At 41.8% G+C, this 25560-nt stretch overlaps 1 protein-coding gene across 2 annotated transcripts in view; it reads left to right on the top strand.

Moving 5' to 3' along the window:
- The first annotated feature begins 569 nt into the window (after positions 1-569).
- stk17a (serine/threonine kinase 17a) overlaps positions 570-25560 on the top strand; it is a 44257-nt gene continuing 19266 nt past the window's right edge. The window contains exons 1-2 of one of the 2 annotated variants that reach the window (XM_063484279.1): positions 570-1018; positions 24715-24927. In XM_063484279.1, the coding sequence (XP_063340349.1) occupies positions 837-1018; positions 24715-24927 (395 nt within the window). In that variant the 5' untranslated portion in view covers positions 570-836. The remainder of the gene's footprint in view (positions 1019-24714; positions 24928-25560) is intronic. The other variant, XM_063484280.1, reaches the window with a different exon arrangement.

The following is a 25560-nucleotide window of genomic DNA, read 5'->3' as shown; positions in this document are numbered from 1 at the left end:
TTTCTGTATAAAGTTCACACACATTCACACTCTGATGAGTGTATCATTCAGTATCTTAGCCAAGGACACTCAGGGATCAGTCGAGGATCAAACCACCAACCATCCACTCTGCTTCCTGAGCCTTCCTCTGTAGATGCTTTGTTTCTCTTTCTAATCTTCTTCGTCTCTTTCTACTTGTTTTGTTTCTCTGTGTAGTTACTTACGTGCCTTTATTTCTCTTTTGTTAAGTTAGCTTTTCTGTTGCTTTTGTTCTTTGTAGTTTACATATCTTTTGTGTTGCTTTTTAAGAGACTTACAGTACTATCAATATTTATTATTAAAAGCAATAGAAATGTATACATTGTATGCATTTTTTAATAATAAAAGGGACGTGAAAACTGGTCCCGCTATATATTTCACGTTTAATTTTTAATTCGCCGATCACCACAGAAGTCTCTCCCTCCCCCCCTCTCTCTCTCTCTCTCTCTCTCTGTAACCCATTCCGATTGGCAGGCACACCTGTCAATCAACACGTGCTACCATGGTTACAGAAAACGCAGCACCGGTTCAGCTTCTAAGTGAGGAGCAAGTTGAGGGACTGACAGGCAGGACGCTGAGTGTGGAGTGATCAAAATGAGCGCTCCAGCTGTGTTTTTAATACAATGTTAGACTGAGCTAATAATTTGAAGCTTGGCCTAGAAGAAGTGACATTATTCTGTCGCCCTAATGTTTTGGGTTTTGTTTGGTTTCTGTTGTCGTTCGGAGAATAGTAAGCGGCGTCATTTAATGTAATTGTGCTGACTGTTGTGTTGAAGTGTTTAACGTTAGCCAACTAACCGGTCCAATTAATCGACGCCATGATCCCCGAATGCCCGCGTGCCGGGGACTCGAGAAGCAGAAGCCGGCTTCATCACAACCACGCAGCTGGACCGAGCCAGAGCCGCAGTGTCAGCGGCTTGTTGTCCGAAATCAAAACCGCCATCCACAACGAACCTTTCACCGACCACTACACTGTTATTCCCGGCAGAGAGCTCGGAAGGTAAGAACATGGCATACTTAAACGTAAATTTAGCTGAGTTTATGTTTAGTTTCGTATGTTTCTTATTTTACCCAGCTTAGACTTATTAGCAGAAATAGTTCTGTTTTTATTTGGCACGACTGCTCGAGCTTTGGGACTGTTCCCATACGAGTGGTGGAAGAGGTAATGTAAAAGCACCAATGTCGTGAAATAGACCTTTACACCTCTGATTTTTGTATTGAAAATGTCACGTAAGTGGAAAAAAAATGCAAGTAATCCCACGAGAATGTGCTCAAAGCAGTCTGTCGGGTCTGATCCAGACTTTCTGAACTGGTCTGGTCGCCCAACCAACTCGGGCTGGATGGGGGGCTATTGGCCCAAGTCAGAAAATAACACTCACACACCCTGCACTATTACAGTGTCTGCCTCACACGTGCTGGTCACCGCGAAGCACTAAACCAGTGTTAACCGAATAAGGAAATCGAGTTCGAGTTGCATTAACTTACTTGCTGTTTACGTTTTTAATTACTAGGCTGTATGAATTCATGTAACTCACAGTTGAGGTAATATATCAGTAGAATTCAGTTGAGAGAGCAGTCTGTGTTATACATTACATGTTGATAACTCTTGCATTCTCCTAATATCAAAGCTGTATTTGACTGATATAGTCAGTGACGATGGAGGATCGACGCTAATGAGTACTTCTGTCACGAACTGATCTGCTGATTATAATTATAATCAATGTTGATTTGTTTTCTAAAATAAACATCTGAGCTCAAATGAACATCAAAATTAACTTCCAAATTAGTAAAATAATTAAAAAGAAAAGTAGCTTATTGGAGCTGTAAGATCTTTTCTGTGTCTTAATTTTGTAGATTAATTAATTAAAATTGTGACATGAATGTAGTGGAGTCACACATGATTGGAATATTGGGTTAGGGTTATACCGTTACAGTCCCTACACTGTAAAATCTAATTAGTTCCCAGAACTCAAAAAAATTATGGAAACTCGTTGCCTCAAAAAAATTGAGTAAAGCTTAGCTAAAAATGACTAAATTAGGACAACTTATTTATTTTGAGTACTCTGTACAAGCTCATTTGTTCCCAGAACTCAAAAAAATTGGATCAAGTTTACGTAAGATGACCAAGTTAGGGCAACTTACTCATTTTGAGTACACTGTACAGCAGGGGTGTCCAAACTTTTTTCGCTGAGGGCCACATACATAAAAATATAGGAGGGGCTGGGCCACTTACTAGAAATTAGGTATATAACCTTAACTTTACTGTATTAAAGTTAGAAAAATCACTTAAAAGTGGTCAAATATGTTATATTGTTGAATATAATTAAAGACAAAACTGCCTTCATCACAGCTTTCCATAAATGGATCTTTATTTATTTATTCAGAAAAAGCTTTGATAGCTCAATCTCAGAATAGCAGCCTCAGATTTCTTCTTATGCCGGGCTCACACTGTGCGATTTTTGGGCCCATTTTGAGCCGATTTTTGAGTCGTGCGACCGTTTTGTCGCTCGGCCCGATTTTGGCCTTCATCGTGCGTCGTGCATCGTGTAGTATACGTGGGGTAACGAGAAGCGATTAACACCTCAAGACCAGCTCCCGATCATCAATCGCTTGGTCGTGAGGATTTCAAACCTGTTTGAAATCCTCACGACCGTCGTGAGGGTGTCACCGCAGCTTTTCACACTGCGCATGCGCAAACACAAATGTCAGCGAAAAAGACAGCGCAGCACGGCTGTGCAGCGTGTGATCTGGACACAAGCGATGGAGGCACAACTTGTAGAACTATGGCAAGCTCACCCGAGCCTTTTCGATGTGGCCTCACAAAATTATCACGACCACAACAACCGTGAAAATAGTTGGATTTACATTGCTGCTCAATCACAGCTGCCTGATCAATGTTTTTCATTAGCAATTTAGCAAAGTTGATGGTGGTGGTGTGCGTGTCTGTGTGAGTGAAAGAGAGGGAGAGCGAGCGACAGAATTTCTGTTATAACCTTCATTTTATGGAGGCACAGTGTGAGTACTCAGGTCGCATCAGAGCATCGGCCGTATAGTGTGAGACCCTGCATCGTGACCTACGAACTTCTAACCCCTGCGAGTCAATCGTACAGTTTGAGCAGGAGCTGAATCACGCGACTGAAAAAATCGCACAGTGTGAGCCCGGCATTAGACAGAAGATTTACAGTACAGAGAAAAATTAATAAAGGGGAAAATGGGACGGGTACATTTCAAGTTTGTTATTTAAGTTGTTAGGCTTAGAAAAACATCTATTAACGTTCGTTTGAAACGATTATCAACATTAACAGACTGAACTGGACTTAATAACAGGAGTGCATATAATTTTAGTAAATTATTCTGGTGAGTATCAGCTGCGCTGGGTATGTAAATCGGGCCATCCAGCTGCGGTGCTGATCGCCACTCGTGCCAAAAATCCGGACAAATGTCACTTGATCAAGGAGCAAATCTGCATCAGATGAGATCAGGTGACTACGTGTGCGTGCGCTGTGCACAGCGGTGTGTACTCTGTGTGTTAACAAGAAAAATGCATATAAGAAAGTGGTGCGCAAAAGCAGGGTAGTGACAGAACTGATGCGCATTATTGATATTTGAAGCACGTGTACTTGCACATTAACACACGGGTACTGTGGAATATATTTTTTGCTCACCTAAAGCGCTCGTGCTCTCGTCCACTCCCCGCAAAAAAATTAGCAGCTGTGCGGTGTCTGTGGCATCGGTGCTCTCATCGCATGCGATGGAGTAAAAATCAAAAGCACAGCTTTATCAGACAGTTGCAGTTTAATGTTGGCTGACGAGTCTTCAATGCGTCGCACAACTGGATTTCTGGACATGCTGACGTTGTTGAAGTCCTGCACTGTTTCCGGGCACATTATTTCGGTGACTTTAACGAGGCCGTGTTTTATGAGGTCTCCATCTGAAAAAGGCTTGCCATGTCTTGCGATGAGTTGGGCGACCTCATAGCTGCTATTGGAGCCTTTTCCTGGACAACTTGAGCACGAAAAAAATACTGTTGCTGACCCTGCAGGAGAGCTACCATTTGCTTTAATTTCTGCTCTCGCAGCAGTGTAGGATGCATAGGCCTGATGTTTGGTTTCATAATGACGTCGTACATTATACTCTTTCATAACTGCCACAGTTTCAGTGCAGATCAAACAGACACACTTCCCCTTGAATTCTTTGAAGAAATATTCACTCTCCCACCGTGTCTGAAATTTTCTGCATTCACTTTCTACCTTTCACTTCTTTGGTTCTGCCATGTTTAGTAACTTGGGGGTAAATTTCTTCTGTGATTGTCCTTTTTGGTGGAGCAACTGCCTTGATCAACAGCAGCTCCCCCTGGTGTTAAAACTAAGAAGTGCAATACACTCAAGCAAAAGTTGAAGTGCGGGCCATATTCTATTTATAAAATTACTTGCGGGCCAATTAAAAATGGCGGCCCGCGGGCCGGAGTTTGGACACCCCTGCTGTACAGCCTTGTTAGTTCCCAGAACTCAAAAAAATTATGGAAACTCGTTGCCTCAAAAAAACTAAGTAAAGCTTACTTAAGACGACTGTTAGGACAACTTATACATTGCAAGTCTGCAGTATTAAGAATAACTTGATATTTCTGACTGTACAATACTAATTGTTTACCTACTGACAAACATTTCAAGTTCAACTAAATGAAAAAACAATTTGTGGTAACCTGAATATGATTAAAAATAATTAACAACAATTTTTGTAATGATGTTAAAATGAGCCCAACTTTTATTTTCAAACACAACAAAGTACAACAGCCAACATACTGGACACTGTTCTGCTGAACAACAAACAATTATATTGCCATCACTGTTATAATCTTACAATGAAACAAAGTCTCAGATGTAATTATTCTGAAAATAAGTTTAGGTCTACCACAAGTTTGTTTTGTACTTACATTACTTATATAATCAAAAAAAAAATATTTGTTGTTCTGTCACAAGTGCAGTCTCTAATTTAAACAACACATTTGTTTTCCATTCCAACACATGAGCTGGAATGTTGTAATATTTTAAGGATGGCTTGTTTCCAGGCCAGGCATTACTGCCTGAATGACTATCATGGATCAAGGTGATCCAAATGTAAGTGCAGAAGAAAGTCTTTAACTTCCCTTAAGTACAGTGGCAGTGGATGTGGGTTGGAGATGCAATGAGCTTGAACCTGCAGGCGACCATCTTCACTGACCACACCATCTGTGACGGAGGACTCATCTCTCCTGTTGTCCTGCAAGCAAACAATCATATTTTTTGGAACATGAACTTAATTGCTTTCTTAAAACATTTTTTTCTGCATTTGGTATAAAACAGACTCCAATTTAGACGATCTCAGGCTCCCTCCCCACCGGAGAGGTGACATTCAATGTCCCAATTGTCAGTCTGGATAGCCGTGACCACCACGCAACATACAATAATGTCATGAAAGCATCATTTTAAAAAGGGCTATGCAAACATGGCCAATAACTTTCATTCTAATGATGTGCAAAATGATTTGGGCACAAAACAAATTTTGCTGTTAGAAAACTTGCAGACTTCACTACATACAGTGTAGACCCTCTAAACTAAGTTTGGGGGATGTGATCTTTCAAGAAATGCAGACCAAACTGTTGTTGTTTGTTTACTTACACAGCATGTCTTGTAGAATTAACTGGAGTCACAGCAACAGCATAGTGCAGTCATATCTCAAGTCTAATAACAGAAGACAGGAAAAGATCAGTAAAGAAACAACTTCCCCAAACCAAAGCACAAACAAAACAATAAGTAAAACAGGCTGATCTAAAGTATGATTAAAGTTCAGCCTGATTAATATAAATGTCACTGACAGTTGCTAATATATTGGAAAACCAAAATACTTACCACTGAGTTGATGTCTTTCTGTCCAACAACAGGAGTGCTGGTCCCGAGCCTCAAAGACAGTAAGAAGCAAGCAGAGGGAGAAAAAACAGAACATTTTTCAGAAACTGATTTGATCCTTAATGGCTGTGCAATCATTGTAACATAGAGTTTGCTTATGTTGTTAAATAAAGGCTAAACTTGACATTAATAGATGCCACAGATGTTCAAAAGCTGCCACAAAGCATGAAAAAAATGGATGTCTCCGAAAACGTCGGAGCATTTTTGCAAATATGTGATGTCTTGATAAATCTAGCAGATATTTGAACTTTACACAGCTACCTTCTTGCCTGAAAATATCTTAAAAGTTTATTTTGTGACCCAGAAAAATAAGTTTTTCAGCGACGCTCCTTCGCCATTGCCGCGCTTACAAGTACGCACAGGCTCCGACAACCGTGGCCGACAAATGCGATCCTCCTTTTCCCCAGACTACCCTTTCTGGGTCACAAAATAACCTTTTAAGATATTTTCAGGCGAGAATGTAGCTGTGTAATGCTCAAATATCTACTTAATTTATCAGAATATCACATATTTGCAAAAGTATTTCCATGTTTTCGGAGAGCTCTGTTATCCACCCCCCACACCCCACACCTACCCCACCCCTAACGGCTGCACCTCCCAAAGAATTTTGTCTGGGCTCTTATCTCACTCATTTATTTCAAACGATCAACAGAAAATTTCACCGACATTATGTAAGGTTTTTAAGGCTGTGGTGTTAATTTTTAAGTAACATGAGCCCAGCGGCAGCAGCAACGCTAGGCTAACACTAACTAGCTAGCAAGATTTTAAACCTGGTGCTAAACTAAGAGAAGCCACAAATCAGTTTGAATAAGAGTAAACATTTACTCACCAAGTCAGTGTATCAGGTAAAGATCCACAGCAATGACAACAATAATATCTTGAGCTGACGCTTCTCCAGGTTTGCTCAACATATTCCATAAAAAATGCTCCGTGAACATGTGGACTGATCCGCGAGGGAGGAGGACGGTAGTGACGTGGCATTTTCAAAACACATCTTTCATCCTTCCGCACTGAGAAGCAAAACTTCCAGCTTACTTAGTTTTTCTAAGTTAGGACAACTCAAATTAATTGAGTTTATCAGCGTTTTTGCATAAAAAGTACTGGTAAGTTATTTAAATTGAGTTCTAATAACAAATTGATAAAAATTGAGTTCAGCCTATTTAATATTTTTAATTAAACACAATATTACATTTTACAGTGTAGTGATGGGGCCACAATAATAGAAATTAAATCCCTGCAAATAACGGGTAAAGTTCGGGAGCAATGAATACACAGTATACTCAGTTCACCATAAAGCATGGTATTCTTTTGATTATAGTGGACAAATTCATCTCTTATGGATACTGAAATGAAGGAAGGTAAATGCACGTTATTATCATCACTTAAGTATACATGCAACTTTCATATGTTCTCTTACATCCAATAACACTGAGGTAAGTGGCTTTGCACTCTTTGGTACTTATGCTTAAAGTGGACGTGAAACACTTCATGTATAAAGACTGATTTACATGATGGAGCCTTGCTCTCAAAAACAGCCATGGATGTAACTCTGTCTGTGAAGCTGGATTTAAGAAATAAGTGCTAAAAAATGTGTAGCACCATCTTCTCTCAGTACAGAACGTGACACCATTGGTTGGTTGTGGTTAATAGCTAAAATAAACTAATGTAAGTCTATCTAGTAACAGAACCGTCTAAGGAGCTTGGAAAGAAAAGTGTCTGGACCTCTTTAAATTTCCTTAAAGACGTTTCACCTCTCAGCCGAGAAGCTTCTTCAGTTCTAAGAGCAATTGGTGGCGAGTCCCAGATTTTAATCCCTATGGGAGTGTCCCCAAGAGGGTCATGGACCCCCTATTGATCCTCTACCTAATCACACGAGATAGAGGATCAATAAGGAAACTTAAAGAAGTCCAGACACTTTTCTTTCCAAGCTCCTTGACTGACTGAGAACCTTCACAGGTATAGTAACAGGACCAATAACTCAGGGGAAAACAGGGGGACTTGGAATAAAAATCAGTTTAAGGGGTCACTTTTGTGCTACAACAATGAGTTTTTGTGTTAAACCAAGGATGTACCGTCCACTTTCACTGTCTGTCTCCTGTCTCAGCTGCACTGAAACAGGAAAATCCAGCTGTTAGCTCCAATGTTCAGGTTTGTAAAGCACTGTTTAAATGACAGAGTGGGGGAGAGCCTGTTTGAGTCATCAGACTAAAGAGAAGCTGGAGTCTCACACTCTGTTTTTCCACGCCAAGCCGGGTGTACCGAGCCCCACAGTCAGCTGCCAAAGCAGATGTTTGAAAAATGCGATCAGCACTGTTTTATGCAATAAAATATTCTCTTTTCTCAAACACAACAAAAAAGTTTACAACATCACAGTTAGGGATGGGTATCGTTTAGGTTTTATCCGATACCGGTGCCAAACCGGTACTTTTGAAACGGTGCCGGTGCTTAAACGGTGCTCAAACCGGTGCTTAAAGAATGGAGAACACAAAATTGGTCCAAAACCCTCTCATGTTCAGCTGTTTTTTTTTTTTTTGTTGTTGTTTTTTTTTGTAAAAAGATAACAATGTAAGCCTTTTCTTCAGCTATAGGGCATATATGGTATCACTCTTGGCTGGAAGCAGTGCTTAAACAATGGAAAAACACAAACTTTGTCCGAAAATCTCTCATTTTTAACTGTTTTCCACTTTTTCTTTGGTCATTTTAGCCTTTTTGGCCAGGGTGAAGGGAGTATCTGCCATCAAACAAGAAGACAGCCGCATGTAACTACGACGGTGTTTGCTAGTTCACCTTACGTGCATTAATGTAATAACATGGTTAGCCTACTCAATGTAAATTACACACGAACAACATTAAGCAACTCACGCAGAGAAGAACGGCTGCTGCTGCCATCATCATCCGTCATCATTTCTGCTACACTGGCAGGGCTAGGGGCCAGGACTCTACTCTTCGGGTTTTTGGGGGATGTTGCTAACTCCGGGTCCGATAACAGGCACCACACCCGCAGTAGATGTGCCGGTGTGAGGTCTCACAGCAAGCTATCAAACACGGCGCATTTCTCGGCTTTAAAAAAAACCCGCTATGCGTCGCCAGGTGTTTCATCGGATTTGAGGTGTTACCTCCTTTGACAGTATCACAGTACCAGCTTAAAGCACTTGTTGCAGGCTGCTGAGTTTGCATCTTTTGCTGTGAAGTACAGCCAGACTTTGACCGCGTCGCCTTGGGCATTTTTAATCTGTAGCTCTGCTCTAAAAGAACGTACGTACCTGGACCCGCCTACTATCCTCGGAAACGTAAAATGGTTGGCTAGAATTGGCTCAGGAAAAAAAAGCACCGAAATAAAGCACCGAAATGTGCGCTGCTTTTCGGTCTGGTTACTACCGTTTATGTCAGAACCGGTGCCATCATGGCACCGGACACCGGTACCCATCCCTAATCACAGTAAACAATAAAAGATGGACACCTTCTCTGTTTGAGAAGGTTATCAGCATGTTTTTCAGAGTATGGAGAATAGTTTGTCCTCTGACCTTCTTTCCACCACAGCTTCAAATGTGTCCTGTTTGCAGCCAATCACAGATTCATGTTTGTCATTTTTTACCATTTGTGCACCTTAAGCAAATATGTAGAACTGATTTCATTTATCAGTACAATATCACTAAAATTAGAAACATCTTGACTTGACTTGACTTGACATTTATTACTTTGAGGTTGGACTATTGTGATTCGTTATTATCAGGCCGCTTTAAAAGCTCTCTGAAAAGCCTCGAGTTGCTCAAGAGTGCTGCAGCAAGAGTCCTGAGAGGGACTGGAAAGAGAGAGCATATTTCTCTCATATTGGCTTCTCTTCATTGGCTTCCTGAATCCAGAATTGAATCAAACTTTTTCTTCTTACATACAAAATCTTGAGTAATCAGGCCCCGCAATATCTTAAAGACCTCATAGTACCTTATCATCTTAACAGAGGACTTTGCTCTCAGACTGCAGGCTTGCTTTTTTAAAGTAGAATGGGAAGCAGAGCCTTCAGCTTCTGGGCCCTCTGCAGTGGAACCAGCTCCCAATTTGGATTCGGGAGACCCTCTTTAGTTTTCTTTTTAATAAAGCTTTTAGTTAGGGCTGGATCATGTAACCCTGAAATAGATGCATTGAGCATTTGTTTGCTCATCTCTTTTCACTCTCTCTGTGTTTATACATTACTGCTGCATTTGTTCATTGGTTACTATTAGGCCTGCACAATAAATCGAAAATTTATTGTCATCGCGATATCAGCCTGTGCGATGGGCCCATCGCAACAGACGGCGTAAACTGCGATAATTGGGTACCTTAAAATGTTTACACACATGCTTTAAAGAATTTACCAATCAAAGAAACCCCTTTACACATTTGAGCAGTCGAATAGAGCCCTTCACGGCCAATCAAATGGATTAGACGCCCGCCTCCTACGTAGGTGGGGAGCAAACAACGCTGCAGCAACGAGTCAGTTGGAATGGCTGAGAGCGAGACGCATGACGAGAACGCTACTGACTATGAACTCGTGCCTAAAAAAAAAAAATAAAATAAATAAAATAGTACCTCGCTTATTTGGAGGTACTTTGGATTTGATAAAGACGACGTTCTCCAAACACAGGTACTCTGCAAAACTTGCCGAACACTCGTGGCAACCACCAGAGGAAACATGACTAATCTCCACCATCATCTTCAATACAATCACAGAGAATTGTTTGAAGAGTTCCAGAAAGATAGGGCTAGCCAAACAAAGGTTGCTAATGTTAAGACAAAGAGCACAGCAGTCCAACAGCCGTCTCTGTATCAGAGTTTTTCAAGTGGAACTCTATATGAGAAAACGTCAAAGCGGTACAAAGAAATAACAGAGGCCATTACACATTTTTTTTTTTGGCTAAAGACATGATGCCTATAAATACAGTTAGCAGAGAGGGCTTCACCAGTCTGATACATAAAGTGGACTGGAGATACCGCATCCCCTCACGAAACTACTTTTCCCATGTCGCCATTCCACAAATGTACGAAACATGCCGCAAGACCGTCATGTTTGAACTAAGCCAAGCTGAAAACTACGCAAGCACTACAGTAAAGTTTCCTCTCCAGTTTTGACTTGAATCATAACTACTTGGTGAGTTGTAAAATGATGAACAACTGCATTGAGATAATTTGCAGTATAATTTATGTTTATTTAAAACTAATTATAGAGATCGGGAAGGATGTCTTTCAGAATTCAAGCCTCAGAAATTTTATTTTTTTTTTTATGGGGGCAATGTTTCAATGTTAAAGTGCACTTTGTTGTTACACTGCTAATACAGCAGCTTTCTTTAAATAAAACTGTTGCAGTAAAACGGAAATTATGTATTCGGGGTTTGGTTTTTTTTGCTATTTATTTTATCGCAAGTCATATCATTATCGCAATATTGATCAGTTATCGCACATCGCAGGTTTTCCTAATATCGTGCAGCCCTAGTTACTATTACATTGTCTCTCTTCCCTATTTTGCATTTTGTCCTGTCCTGACCAGTGGAAAGTTTTTCCTTCCCACTGTCAACAATTATATGCTCATAATTGGTCATGTGATTGTTAGGTTTCTCTCTAATAGTTTTCCAATACAAAGTGCTTTGAGGCGTTGTTGTGAATTTGCACTATATAAATAAAATGTAGGTGAATTGAATTCATAGAATTAGGGAGCAGAGGTTAATAGACCATTATACAACTAGACGTCCTTTTGCCACCTTTCTGGCTGGTTGCTGGTGTACTGCTTCTCAGTGTCATCCAGCCACTTGCCAGAGTCTCTTATAAGTAATGCAAGTTATAATTTTAATCCAACTCTACGATTTTGGATTCCAGCTATATAGCAGTGAGATCCTGTTCTGCCAAAAAATAGAATAGCCCTTTATTGTCATTGTACATGTACAACAAAATTGTGGGTGCTCCACACCAACTGCACTTTGATCAAATATAATGAGTAAACAGTGGGAATAAAAAGCAGAAGAAATGTATACAAAACAAGGGAAAAGCACATATTGGAGAACAAAATAGTGTCCAGTCTAAGCAAAGTGGTTGCAAACCTGCAGCAGGTGGAGAACTGGTTCTGCTTCACAAAGTTCCATAAAGTTGCACAGCAGAACAAGGACAATTGTCACCGGTTGCACTTCATCCATAGGATGACAAGCTTATTAAAGCTTATTAATGTTATGTTTTCTTAGAAAGTGTAAATGGTATTGTCTGTGTAGGTTGTCAGTCACCCAGGTCATGGTAATCTAAGGAGCTTGGAAAGAAAAGTGACTGTAGTTTAATACGTTTCTTGAAGACATTTCATCTCTCATCCGAGAAGCTTCTCAGATGAAGCTCAGCTTTTCCTACATGTCTTTAGATGTAAATGCTGTTATTGATTACTGGATAACCTTCCTTTTGCTAGTGCACACAGCACATTTGTCTTTTATACTTCATGCTATATACTTACATAGTCTGTGGTTAAAATGAGACACCAGGTCTGTTGGCCAGTTTTGCCAACATCTTTTTGTGTGCAAGTGATCACTGAAATTGCAGTTATGGTTCTCTCTCCATTCATTTAGAGAGGTTCTTGTACCTGAAATAACTGCCTAGAAATGTTACCAAGATAGCTGTAGAGTGGCAAGTTCTAGAATGACTTTGATTATAGCACACTTATACAGCTACAATCTTAGCTACACAACAAAGGCTGTTTATGTCTGTATGTCACAGACCTGACATTGTGACTGAGATTAGCTGCAACAGAACAACATGAAAGCTTACATTAATCTGCAGAACCACTCTGGCCTACAGCACTGTAGAAGATCAGCTGACAAAAGGTCATGTGTCCAAGTTTATGTTCACCAAGGCAATGCTCAGTGGTTTGATGTAAATGCAGACTTATGTGTGGGCATACTAAAAACCATTGATTGGGGAGATGGAGAGAGGTAGAGAGCAAGGCACAGCTATATCAACTGAACACCGGAACCAAACAGCTGAGATCATAGTATCCAAGAATAATAGAGAAGTCAAAATAGGAATCAAAAGCTTAGCTCGCAATAACCAAAAGTCTAGAGCATTAGCACACTGAAACTACATGTTTGATTTGGCAGATTTTTACACCAGATGACTTTCCTGACGCAAACCCTCAGGGATTTGTCTCCTTCTGGAATCGAACCAGGGATCTATCACTTGTTAGGTGGATTTGTAAACCACTATATAAGTAAAGATATGCATTCTCATAAGAGACAACATACAGCAATAACTTGGTTAGGCTCTGTTAATCAGTGTAATAACAGATGAAGGTGTTGTTGTTCTGTATCCATACAAGTTGTGTTTATTCCGTAGCTGACTCTTAGCCTACTCTCTGCATGAGCCTTCTGAACTTAGTAGTGGAATTTCATTCATGAGGCTTTTTTGGATTAAAGGCTCAGCTGTAAACTTGGCTTTGTTTGCCCATGCATTCCTCTGTGGAGTTGTTTTGTTGACTGTGAACATGATCAAATGTATCAAAGAGGTTAAGTTACCTCTGCAATTACATTTTTTGAATTTGGAATACATTTTTTGACTTCCACACCTAATTACTCACTCCTCCTTTGTTTTTTGCTTTTGTCCTTTTAGTTTTTTTTTTTTTTTTTTTTTTTTTTTTTTTTTTAAAGTTGGGGGTTTCATGACATTTCATTATTGGACTTTATGGTTTACCTCAAGTTCCAATATGGGCTTACAAATGTATGTTTTGAAACTCCACACTAACCTCAGTTTGTTCACGCAAGATGTCCAGACATTTGCCACCTTCATAAGTCGAATAAGGAGAAGCGTACAACAGGCACTGAGGATTTTTGATTCTTCTAGTATGAAAGTTTTCATTTTGTAAATAAACAGTTAACAGAAAATATAGAGATGTATGTCAAATAAAGGTCAGCACTTTCTTGGTGATGTATATCATTTTCACTGCTGTCTCTCAAAATGTAAATAAAATCTTTTCGTGTCTCCCAATTTTCCTTTTTTGTCATGTACACTTTACATCACCTTGTAGCCATGCAAACCTTTAGTTTTAAAAATGAAAATGAGTGACTTGGTGTTGGTATGTAATTTTTCAAGACGTGCCTGAAGTTTGAAAGCTTGCTATTAATTAATTAGTGCATTTTTAATATGGCTTTCAGACCCTCATTAACGATCTACTTTTCACATCTTGGGGTGGAAGTAGGATGACGATGGGGGCTTTAAGGTATTGCTTTTATGCGGTGGGAGTCCCAGATGGCTCACACCCAAGCTCCTTTTGTAACTTGTACTATGGCGAAGCTCTGAATTACATATGGTTAAGACCCAAAGCTTTTTCCTTGATGGGTTTTAGTGACAGACAGGGATTCTCACTTAGCCCATATGGTCCTGGAAAGAGCATTACACCAGTGACTGTGCTTTAGTCAGCCAAGAGAGACCAAAACATAAATTTTAGGCTGTTAGGTTGATTTACCTGTCAAGCAGAAAGCAAGCGACTTTAGTGTCACTGTTAAAACCCTTCTTTCTCTGCATCATCTTCTCTGAAAGGCTGCTGTGCCAATATTTACTCTGTCGTCTCTTTCCTTGTGTTTTCACTTCTTTGGTGAAGAGGACCCCCATCAAATAAGAAGTAAAAAAAAAAAAAAGAAGTATGACCCTTCATAACCTGATGGTATAGGCATGAATTTAAATTTGCCGCCGTGGCACACAAACACGTACGAGTTCCCTTCCGCGCTGCCTTTGTCTTACTATGTTGTCATTCTCTAGTCACATACAGAAAATGAAATTAGGTGGAATGGCGATGTCCATCTCAACCACTGTATTCAAGATTGATGGGGAAACATGGCAGCTTCCACAAATCCGGTGCCCGTTCATATATATTTTTAATAGGTTAATTCCAAGTTTATGAGAGTGCATCAATGTCTTGGAAGACAGAATTACACACCAATCAATGTATAGTTATGACTGCAATATTCTAAAAGTCAAAGCCAGAATCTTAAAGTGGACCCTTAAACGTTTGCTCAGACAAGTGAATTACAGTAATTCAAATGTGATTAAATAATTCAGAGTGTGACAGCATGTAACTCAATTTGGCAATATTTCTTAATTGATAAAAACAAGATTGAACCAGAGATTTGATGTTAGCATCCAATGTGAAAACTGAGTCAAATAGTCATCCCAAGGTTCTTGATGAAAGAGCAAGTGGCAAGGGGACCCACAGCTCACATTACCTTATACATAAACATGTTTGGGGGGGACAAAAAGGGACATGTGTTTTCTCTTTACTGTAGCTTGAAACATTTCGGGACCTAAAAGCAATACTGTTGTGGCTAGAAGATTTCAGCTCATCATGGGCATGAATGTATGGCAATTTTGGGCTATTAATCATTTCTTTAAACTGTTCTTTTTCCAAGGTGGGCTGATTATATATCATACATGCTTAATAACTTTAAGAAACAACAATCCACACATGGTTAAAAGTATTCATGCACTCACTTAAATATTTGAATGTGGTGCTGAAGATTCTACAGGGTCTTTTAACTTGACAAGGCCAAGGCTTAATAATTTATCAGAGATCCTGATTGAGTTTCTTTGCCAACCCCAAAAGTTACTTGTCTGAAAACACATTTATTAGAGTCATGTTTTTTCAGCTTTAGGATCAGTGACATCTTTGATGTCAATAAATCAACATTACCAGTTTGCATCCAACCCTAATCCAAATGGATAGTCAGTGATGGTAGTGGAAGTGTTAGACACTGAGCTAGTGGGGTCGCTGGAACCTATCCCAATTGTCTTAGGGCAAGAGGCAGAGTACACCCTGGACAGGTCGCCAGTCTAATGCATAGAGACAGGCAATCATTAACACCTCTGGGAAATGTAGAATAACCAATTAACCTAAACCCACTAATTGCATGTCTTTGGATTGTGGGAGGAAGCCGAATAGACATGCAAATTCCCCAAGCTAATGGTGGAATTCAACTCACGACCTTCTTGCTGTGAGGTAATCGTGCTAACACCTGTCCCACCTTCTACCCAAAAATCTTTTTCATTAAATGAATCTAGGGCACCCTTTCACAGGGACCAGCTGTGACAACGCAGCCAGAACACTGATACACTCCAACTACTGATGGCTAATAGTTGGTAGAAAACCTACATTACCTACACATTTTTGATGACTAGAGCTTGAACTTCAGTGGGTGATTTTAACAATGTCTACATGCCTAAATGTATTACTTTGCTGCCATGTGATTGGCTGGTGAGATATCTGCGAGCAGCTGGATAGGATGGTGGCTGCAAAATCACTGTTATAGCATAGCACCAGGGGGCAATCGTGGCTCAAGAGTTGGCAGTTCGTCTTGTAATCGGAAGGTTGCCGGTTCGAGCCCCGGCTCCGACAGTCTCGGTCGTTGTGTCCTTGGGCAAGACACTTCACCCGTTGCCTACTGGTGGTGGTCAGAGGGCCCGGTGGCGCCAGTGTCCGGCAGCCTTGCCTCTGTCAGTGTGCCCCAGGGTGGCTGTGGCTACAATGTAGCTGCCATCACCTGTGTGTGTGTGTGTGTGTGTGTGTGTGTGTGTGTGAATGGGTAGATGACTGAATGTGTAAAGCGCTTTGGGGTCCTTAGGGACCAAGTAAAGCGCTATACAAATACAGGCCATTTACCATTTAGCACCTCAGAAATCCACCTGTTATACCTAAAGACTATTTATTTCAATAATTGTGACCATTTCATCACTTCTGGCTTGGTGCATGTGTGTGCACATATACATGGACTTGCACACATGCACAAAAGCCATCTCTTTCAGGGTGTAGCCTATGAATGAGGCTGCTGGCTTTGGAAATGTGCTGACGCTGCTTTAGAAAAGGCTGCGGTGGCCCAGTATGGTTTCTGAAAGGCAGGCCTAGACTCCAAACTAAACAGCGTCTCTCTGCGTTTTTCAGGCAAGACCACTGCTAGAACGTGACGCACTGCTCCCAGAGGTCTTTTAAGGGTGGCTGCTTAAAGCAATCCCAGTATAAACCTTCATTAATTAATATGCATGGCCAACAACTTTCCAGTGCACTACTTTCCGATACCAATAACTGATCAATTCTCCATCCTCCTCTCTCATCCCCTGCATGTTTATGCAAAAGTTTTTGGCTGAGAGCTGGTGCTCAAAATAATACGATAGTCATCGAAGTTAGTAAATCTTCAGTTTTCTAGTACACGGTCAATCAGTTGGTGCAGTATTGTCTGTTTCCTGTTCACTGCAATATTCACGTGCACAGCTGAATAGATGAAAGGTTTACAAAATAAAAAGGAAATGCCAGAACCGCTTGGTGTGGTGGACAGAAAAAGCTGAGTGTAGGCTCTGAGGAAGTTTCCCGTTCACTGTAACAGGAAGGCATTGAATTGCTTTCTAGTATAAATCTTTGAAAGTGCTTAATGAAAGGAAATGTGAAGTAGAAGAGTGCATGCTAAAGGAGTTAGTTTCTTAAAATATCTTAGTGACTTATATTATGAGACCAGCTTCAAGTTGAACACAATGTTATCTCAAGAGAACAGGCATAAAGTAATATGGGCTGGTGTTCATATATTGCCTTTCGAGCCTTACTGATCACTGAAAGCATTTTTGACTACAAGCCACATTTAACCACACATTTATGCAGTGCTTGATTCTAATTGTGTGCACTTCATGTCTGTCATGCATGGCCAATTTAGAATCACCAAGTAACCTAACATTATCCTGGTAGTATGGTAGTAATTCTTAGATTGCACAGTTATGTGTAATAAAGTCTCTCTGATTCTGACATGCAGCATGTCCAAAAAAATCACATCGTAGAACTAATATGCTAATGCAAAACTCAGTATTTTTATTTTTGAAAAGAGTAACTTTGAATGATTCAAATCAAATTCAAATTGTATCTATTATTGTAGGGTCTACCTTACAGTATAAAGCATCTTGAGGTGACTGTTGTTGTGATTTGGCACTGTATAAATAAAATTGAATTGAATTCAAATTCCAGTATAATCCTCACTCATGTTTTATTGGCCCCTTATTTCAATCCCTCTCTGTTTAAGCCAGTTTTCTTCTGATTGAAGAGATTACACTAAAGATTTGAAGAGCTAATGGATGGGGCTAATGTGGGATTACTTGTACATACACTGTACAGTTTTAGAACACCCCAATTTTTCCAGTTATTTATTGCAATTCAAGTCGTTCAAGTTCAGTGAATATCTTGAAGTTGTACACATTTAAGTGGTGAACTGCCAGAGGTTTTAAAAAAAAAAAGAAAAAGAAAAAGGTAAGGTTACCCAAAACTGAAAAATAATGTACATTTCAGAATTATACAAAAAGGCCTTTTTCAGGGAACACAACATGGGTTAACAATTTAAAGCTGTTCTGCAGCAATGGAGGTTGATCAAGCCTTGAAAGCTGGCGCTACTAATTCCTACAGGTGTTCCAACTTTTCTGGATTACTTACAACCCCGTGTCTGTATAAAAGCAGTGTTTGAACACACTTTGGTGAGCATCAGTTGAACAGTATTGTACTGCAGAAAGTGTGTTGCTACAAAAAGGAGAAAAAAGCAATTAACAATGGAAGAGAGACAGAGTATCACAACACTTAAAAATGTAGGTCTTTCCTACAGAGAAAATTCAAAGTCAAGGTGTTGGTGAGCACAGTTTCCTTCACCATCAAAAGGCACTCTGACTGGAAGAGGTCTGGCAAACCCAAAGCCACATCTGAATCAGAGGGCAAGTTTATGAGAGTTAACAGCTTGTGTGATAGGCGGTTTAATAGTGGTCATAGTAAGCAAGTCTCAGTTTCAACTGTGAAGAGAAGACTTTGAGCTGCAGGTTTGACAGGACGAGTTGCAGCAAGAAAGCCATTGCTAAGACATCAGAATAAGATAAAGAGGCTTGCCTGGGCCATGAAACACTGCCATTGGACTACTGAAGACTGGAAGAAGGTATTATGGACTGATGAATCAAAGTTTGAAATCTTCGGTTCATCACGCAGGATCTTTGTACGCTGTCGAGTAGGTGAAAGGATGGTTCCAGAGCTTTTGTCATCAACTGTCAAACATGGAGGAGGAAGTATGATGGTCCGGGGCTGTTTTGCTGGATCCAGGTTCGCTGACTTGTACCGAGTGAGGGGCACCCTGAACCAAAACGGCTACCAGAGCAGTCTGCAGCACCATGCAATACCCTCTGATATGTGTCTAGTTGGTCAGGGGTTCATCCTACAGCAAGATAATGACCCAAAATGTAAGTCGAAGCTATGTCAGGACTACCTCAGAAAAAAAGAACAAGACGGTAAGCTTGAAAACATTGAGTGGCCAGCACAGTCTCCAGACTTAAAACCCATCGAGCTGGTTTGGGATGAACTGGACAGAAGAGTGAAAGCAAAGCAACCTACAGGTGCTACATTTATGGGAACTTCTGCAACAGATATGGGAAAAACTTTATGAAGAAGATTTTATTTCTATTGTAGAAAGAATGTCATGGGTGTGTTCAGCTGTTATACCTGCCAAAGTTGGCTACTTTGATGATTAAAGCGTTTCTTTTTTTAAAAAAAAAAGAAGACTCCAATTGCTTGTTTGTTTGTTTGTTTGTTTGTTTGTTTGTTTTTTTACTATGCTTTCATTTCAGAGTGTAATGAGGCTTTGAACTGCATAATTTTCAATAAAAAAAAATAGAAAAATTGGGATGTTCTAAAACTTTTCACCGGTAGTGTATATTAATTTTATTTGATACTTTATTTAATCGAATCGAATCGAATCAGGACCTCGTGAATCAGAATCAAATCAGTTATAGAAATCCAAATCGATACCCAGCTCTATGGCGCCAGTGTGCATGGCTCGCTGTTTTCTCTACCCCTGCTGTTTGTTTGTATTGTTTGTGCTATTTTTTTTTTTTTTTTTTTAGTGCTAGAGTCAACTCTCTTTTAATGTTTAATCGCCAAACTCTGCTGGACCTTCAACTCTTTGCCAGTGATCTTAACAATGCAGCTCATCCTGGACATAAGATGTTGCCCCCACTCCTATCTGGGATCCCAGCTCACCTTTGTTGCACCCTGGCCCCAGTCTCGCAGCGAAAGAGCTTCTAGGACTGGATTTCCTTTGTATAACTGAAAAATGGTTAAGGGCTGGTAAGTCCAGCGCTTTCACAGACCTTTTTTCAGTCTGGTTTTTAAGCTTTACACCAGGGGTCCCCAATCCCAGTCCACGAGGGCCGGTGTCCCTGCAGGTTTTAGATCTCACCCTGGGTCAACACACCTGAATCACATGATTAGTTCATTACCAGGCCTCTGGAGAACTTCAAGACATGTTGAGAAGGTAATTTATCCATTTAAATCAGCTGTGATGGATCAAGGACACATCTAAAACCTGCAGGGACACCAGCCCTTGTGGACTGGGATTGGGGACCCCTGCTTTACACAGTACTGAATCTGCAGTTTTAAGAGTTTTTAATGATGTGTTTTTAGCAACTAACTCAGGTGAATGTGTTACTATTGTGCTTTTAGATTTAACTGCTGCCTTTTATACAGTGGATCATAAAAATCTCATTTCTCTTTTGGAGCAGTTGATGTGTCAGGAGTACTGCATTTGGTAGAGTGAACTTTCTCTGTGAAACTTGGTGAGTTTGAAGAGAAGCAGCAGAGGATACAATGTGGGGTCCCACAGGGTTCAATTTTAGGCCCTCTTCTTTCCTCCCTATATCTGCTTCCCCTTGGCTCTATTTTCAGGAAACATGTGATTTCTTTCCATTGCTATGCCGATGACTCGGCTCCCTCTTAAAAAGATAAATGGTTTCTTAGCAGACTCCCTGCTCAGATGTCTTGATGAAATAAAGGCCAGGATGGCTTTGAACTTTTTACATTTTAATTAGCAAAAAAGACGAAGAAGACCCCTATGAAAAAAAACATCGAGGGAACAGTTCACCCTGCCCGCGATAGGGTTACCGGGGCCCCACCCTGGAGCCAGGCCCTGGGAGGGTGCCCGAGGGCGAGCGTCTGGTGGCCGGGCCTTAGTCTATGGGGCCAGGCTGGGCACGCCCCGAAAAAGGGACATGGGCCCATCTTCCTGCAGGTCCACCACCCGCAGGAGGCACCGTAGGGGTCGGGTGCAATGTGAGCCGGGTGGCAGCCAGGAGCGGAGGTCCTGGCGGACCGATCCCCGGCTACCAAGACTGGCAATTGGGACATGGAATGTCACCTCTCTGGTGGGGAAGGAGCCTGAGCTAGTGCGTGAGTTTGAGAGATACCGGCTAGATATAGTCTGGCTCACCTCAACTCATGGCCTGGGCTCTGGAACCAGCCTCCTGGGGAGGGGCTGGACTCTGTCTCAGTCGGGAGTTGCCCCTGGTGAGAGGCAGTGGGCTGGGGTGGGTATCTTGGTATCCCCTCGGCTTGCTGCTGGTATGTTTCGGTTTCTCCCAGTGGACGAGAGGGTTTGTTCCCTTCGCCTTCAGGTCAGTGAATGGGTCCTGACTGTCGTCTGCGCTTATGCGCTGAGCGGCAGTTCAGAGTACCCAGCCTTCTTGGAGTTCCTGGGTGGGGTACTGGAGGGTGCACCTCCTGGGGACTCTGTTGTCCTACTGAGAGACTTCAGTGTTTACGTGGGCAATGACAGCGAGACCTGGAAGGGCGTGATTGGGAGGAACGGCCTCCCGGATCTGAACCCGAGCAGTGTTTTGTTATTGGACTTCTGTGCAAACCACAGTTTGGCCATAACAAACACCATGTTCGAACACGAGTGTCCATAAGCACACCTGGCACCAGGACATTCTAGGCCACAGGTCAATGATCGATCACCAGACCTGAGGCCATATAAAACATATGGCCTAACTGAGTGTCCAAAACGGACACTCAGTTAAAGAGAGGGGCTGAGCTGTCAACTGATCACCACCTGGTGGTGAGTTGGATCAGGTGACGAGGGAGGACGCTGGATAGACCTGGCGTGCCTAAACGTACAGTGAGGGTGTGCTGGGAACGTCTAGCAGAGTCCCTGGTCCGCAAGACCTTCAACTCACACCTCCGGCAGAGCTTCAACAGCATTCCAAGGGAGGCTGAGGACATTGAGTCAGAATGGACCATGTTCAGCATCTCCATTGCCAAAGCTGCTGCACTGAACTGCGACCGCAAGGTAGTTGGTGCATGTCGTGGTGGTAATCCCCGAACCAAATGGTGGACACCAGAGGTGAAGGGAGCCACCAAGCTGAAGAAAGAGTCCTACCGGGCTTGGTTAGCCTGTGGGACTCCGGAGGCAGCGGGCGGTGGCTGAAGCAAAAACTCGGGTGTGGGAGGAGTTCGGAGAGGCCATGGAAAAAGACTTACGGACTGCCTCGAAGAGATTCTGGCAAACCGTCAAGCGACTCAGGAGGGGAAAGCAGTGTTCTACCTGCACTGTGAATATTGCGGGTGGAGTGCTGCTGACTTCGACTGAGAAAATTTTCGGGCGGTGGAAGGAATAGTTGGAGGACCTCCTCAATCGCACCTGCACGTCTTCTGTGGCGGAAGCAGAGTCTGGGGACGAAGGGGATGACCCGGCAATCTCTGGGGGCGAGGCCACTGAGGCAGTTAAACAACTCCTTGGTGGCAGAGCTCCTGGGGTGGACGAGGTCCGCCCCGAGTTCCTGAAGGCTCTGGATGTTGTAGGGCTGTCTTGGTTGACACGTCTCTACAATGTTGCGTGGAGATCAGGGGCAGTACCCCTGGACTGGCAAACTGGGGTGGTGGTCCCCATCTTTAAGAAAGGGGACCGGAGGGTGTGTTCCAACTACAGGGGAATCACACTCCTCAGCCTCCATGGGAAAGTCTATGCCAGGGTGCTGGAGAGGAGAGTCCATCCGTTAGTCGAACCTCGGATACAGGAGGAACAATGCGGTTTTCGTCCTGGTCGTGGAACACTGGATCAGCTCTTTATCCTCTCGAGGATACTTGAGGGTGCATGGGAGTTTGCCCAACCAGTCTACATGCATTTTGTGGACTTGGAGAAGGCATTCGACCGTGTCCCTCGGTACCGGTCTCAATTTACCGGTCGATCTACGCCACTACACTCACCTATGGTCACGAGCTGTGGGTAGTGACCGAAAGAACGAGATCGCTAATACAAGCGGCGGAAATGGGCTTCCTCCAAAGCATGGCTGACCTCCCCTTAGAGATAGGGTGAGAAGTTTGGCCATTCGGGAGGGGCTCAGAGTAGAGCCGCTGCTCCTCCACATCGAAAGGGGCCAGTTGAGGTGGTTTGGGCATCTGACAAAGATGCCTCCTGGGTGAGGTTTTCCAGGCATGTCCCACTGGGAGGAGGCCCCAGGGCAGACCCAGGACACGCTGGAGAGGTTATATCTCTTGGCTGGCCTGGGAACGCCTTGGTGTTCCCCCGGACAAGCTGGAGGAGGTGGCTGAGAAGAGGGAGGTCTGGGCTTCTCTGCTTGGGCAGTAGCCCAAGCAGAGAAGCCCAGCACTGCAGACGCGCTGCAGGCATCTGCAGCGCGTCAGACGCCTGCAGGACTTACACCCATTTTAATTTCACTCCACTGGCTGCCTGTACTTCATAGGGTCCTTTTAAAAGTTATTTTATTTGTTTTTAAGTCTCTTAATGGCCTGGCCCCTCTTACCTCTCCAAGCTAATACAGCCATATACACCTGCCTGCTCCCTTAGGTCCACCAGTCAGCAGCTCCTTGAGCTCCTTACGCTTGCCAAAAACCAAGCGTAAATTTAGAGGTGATCATGATTTTGTTGTAGGTTTGGATCTGCCCTTGCACGTTAGGCAGACCTCTTCTCTTTCTGATTTTAAAGCTCTTCTTAAAACAGGTTGACTCTATTATTTTTTTTTTTTTTAATAATTCTCTATTTTTAACATATTTGATTTTATTTCTTGTCTATGCTATTTGTATATGTGCAGCACTTTATGAACCCTGGTTTTAGTTTAAAGTGCTTTATAAATAAAGACGGTATGGTATAGTAATTGATGTGTAGCAAGTTTTTGCCATGGCATCACACTGGCAGAAAGCACGGATCAGTGCTGGAATCTGTAGCTCCCAGCAGCATCGGCCCCATGACTCTCACATGCACCACCAGCTGAGAATGAAGCAGTTTGGTCCACTGCTTCAGGCACAGGGCTGTACAAGTCTTACAAGTCTTTATCATTTTTATTTTAATTTCACAGCTTCTCTTCTTGCTCTAGGCTAACTATAACTACCCCTACAGCACAGAATTCAATAATGCTGTTCTTTGTGAACATTTTGAAGAACCTTCAGTGTTTGTTCTGTTCTTGCAATAATAGAAAATAGGACTGAATCTGGGAACAGATGATGTATCATCATCTATTCATCATTTTATCTTCATGAACTTATAGTACCATATCACCCCATTAGAGCACTTTGCTCTCACACTGCAGGCTTGCATGTGGTTCTTAGAGTATTAAAAATTAGAATGGGAGGCAGAGCCTTCAGTTTTCAGGCCCCTCTTCTTTGGAACCAGCTTCCAGTTTGGATTCAGGAGACAGACACTATCTCTACTTTTAAGATTAGGCTTCAAACTTTCCTTTGTGCTAAATCATATAGTTTCTCTATATGTATTATTGTAGGGTGTACCTTATGCCTACCTTGGCGCTGTATAAATAAAATTGCATTAAATTATTTACCTATTTGGGTGTTTTTTTGTTTGTTCGTTTCTTTAATTGGTCAGTGCAATGAGCATGCAGTGTCAGTGTTATATTGTCATCTACCAGTGGCTGTTATGAATATAGTTCTGATGGTCATCCTTTCTTTCAGGGGAAAGTTTGCTGTGGTCAGAAAGTGTGTGGAGAAGTGCACGGGTCATGAGTACGCTGCCAAGATAATGAGGAAGAGACGGAAAGGGCAGGACTGCCGGATGGAGATCATCCATGAGATTGCAGTACTTGAACTGGCCAGCGCCTGTCCCCATGTGGTCAACCTCCACCAGGTCTACGAGATGGCTTCAGAGATGGTGCTAGTTCTGGAGTTGTGAGTGTCAGAAATTTAGGGTTGAAACCTTTCCTTTCATGTTGTTTAGAAATGGAGACCTACTGGGAAACACCAGCATAGATACTGCAAAGGAACAGAATGGCAATTCAAAATTGCAAAAACATAAAGGGGCAAAAATTGCTTTTTCAAAGTGTTTTTGGCGCAAAGTTAGCAAACGTTTTAGGATAAATACAGTACATCCAGTTTTTATCCCGGTAAAGTGAATTAATGAGAATTTAGATAATACTCCACAGTAATGGTGTAGTAAGTGCCCAGAAGCATTTCACAGTGGCTATCAAGTGGCGACACTTGCTTGACACCATATTAACCATAGACTGTTTATAAATCTTTATAAACAAAGTAAACTTGTAATCAGTGTTAACTACATTAAGGTTACTGGCAGTTATTGTGGAGAATAAATCTTATGAAAATTCTTTGTTTTGCTATAAAGATCTCCTTCAGGGTCTTTTAAGCTTTTTTTAGTCTTAAAAATCACCACTTATTCAAAAAACTAGTGCTTCTCAGAATATCTTGAAAAAGTAAAATACATTTTAAACTAGAAAGTGCATTTTCTGAAGAAACTGCAGTGTGAATGCTTGAATCTGAATGTATGCACTGAAATGAATTAATTGC

The sequence above is a fragment of the Pelmatolapia mariae genome, linkage group LG9 (genome assembly GCF_036321145.2).
Source record: "Pelmatolapia mariae isolate MD_Pm_ZW linkage group LG9, Pm_UMD_F_2, whole genome shotgun sequence".
Lineage (NCBI taxonomy): Eukaryota > Metazoa > Chordata > Actinopteri > Cichliformes > Cichlidae > Pelmatolapia > Pelmatolapia mariae.
This window is presented reverse-complemented; position numbering and strand designations above follow the sequence as displayed.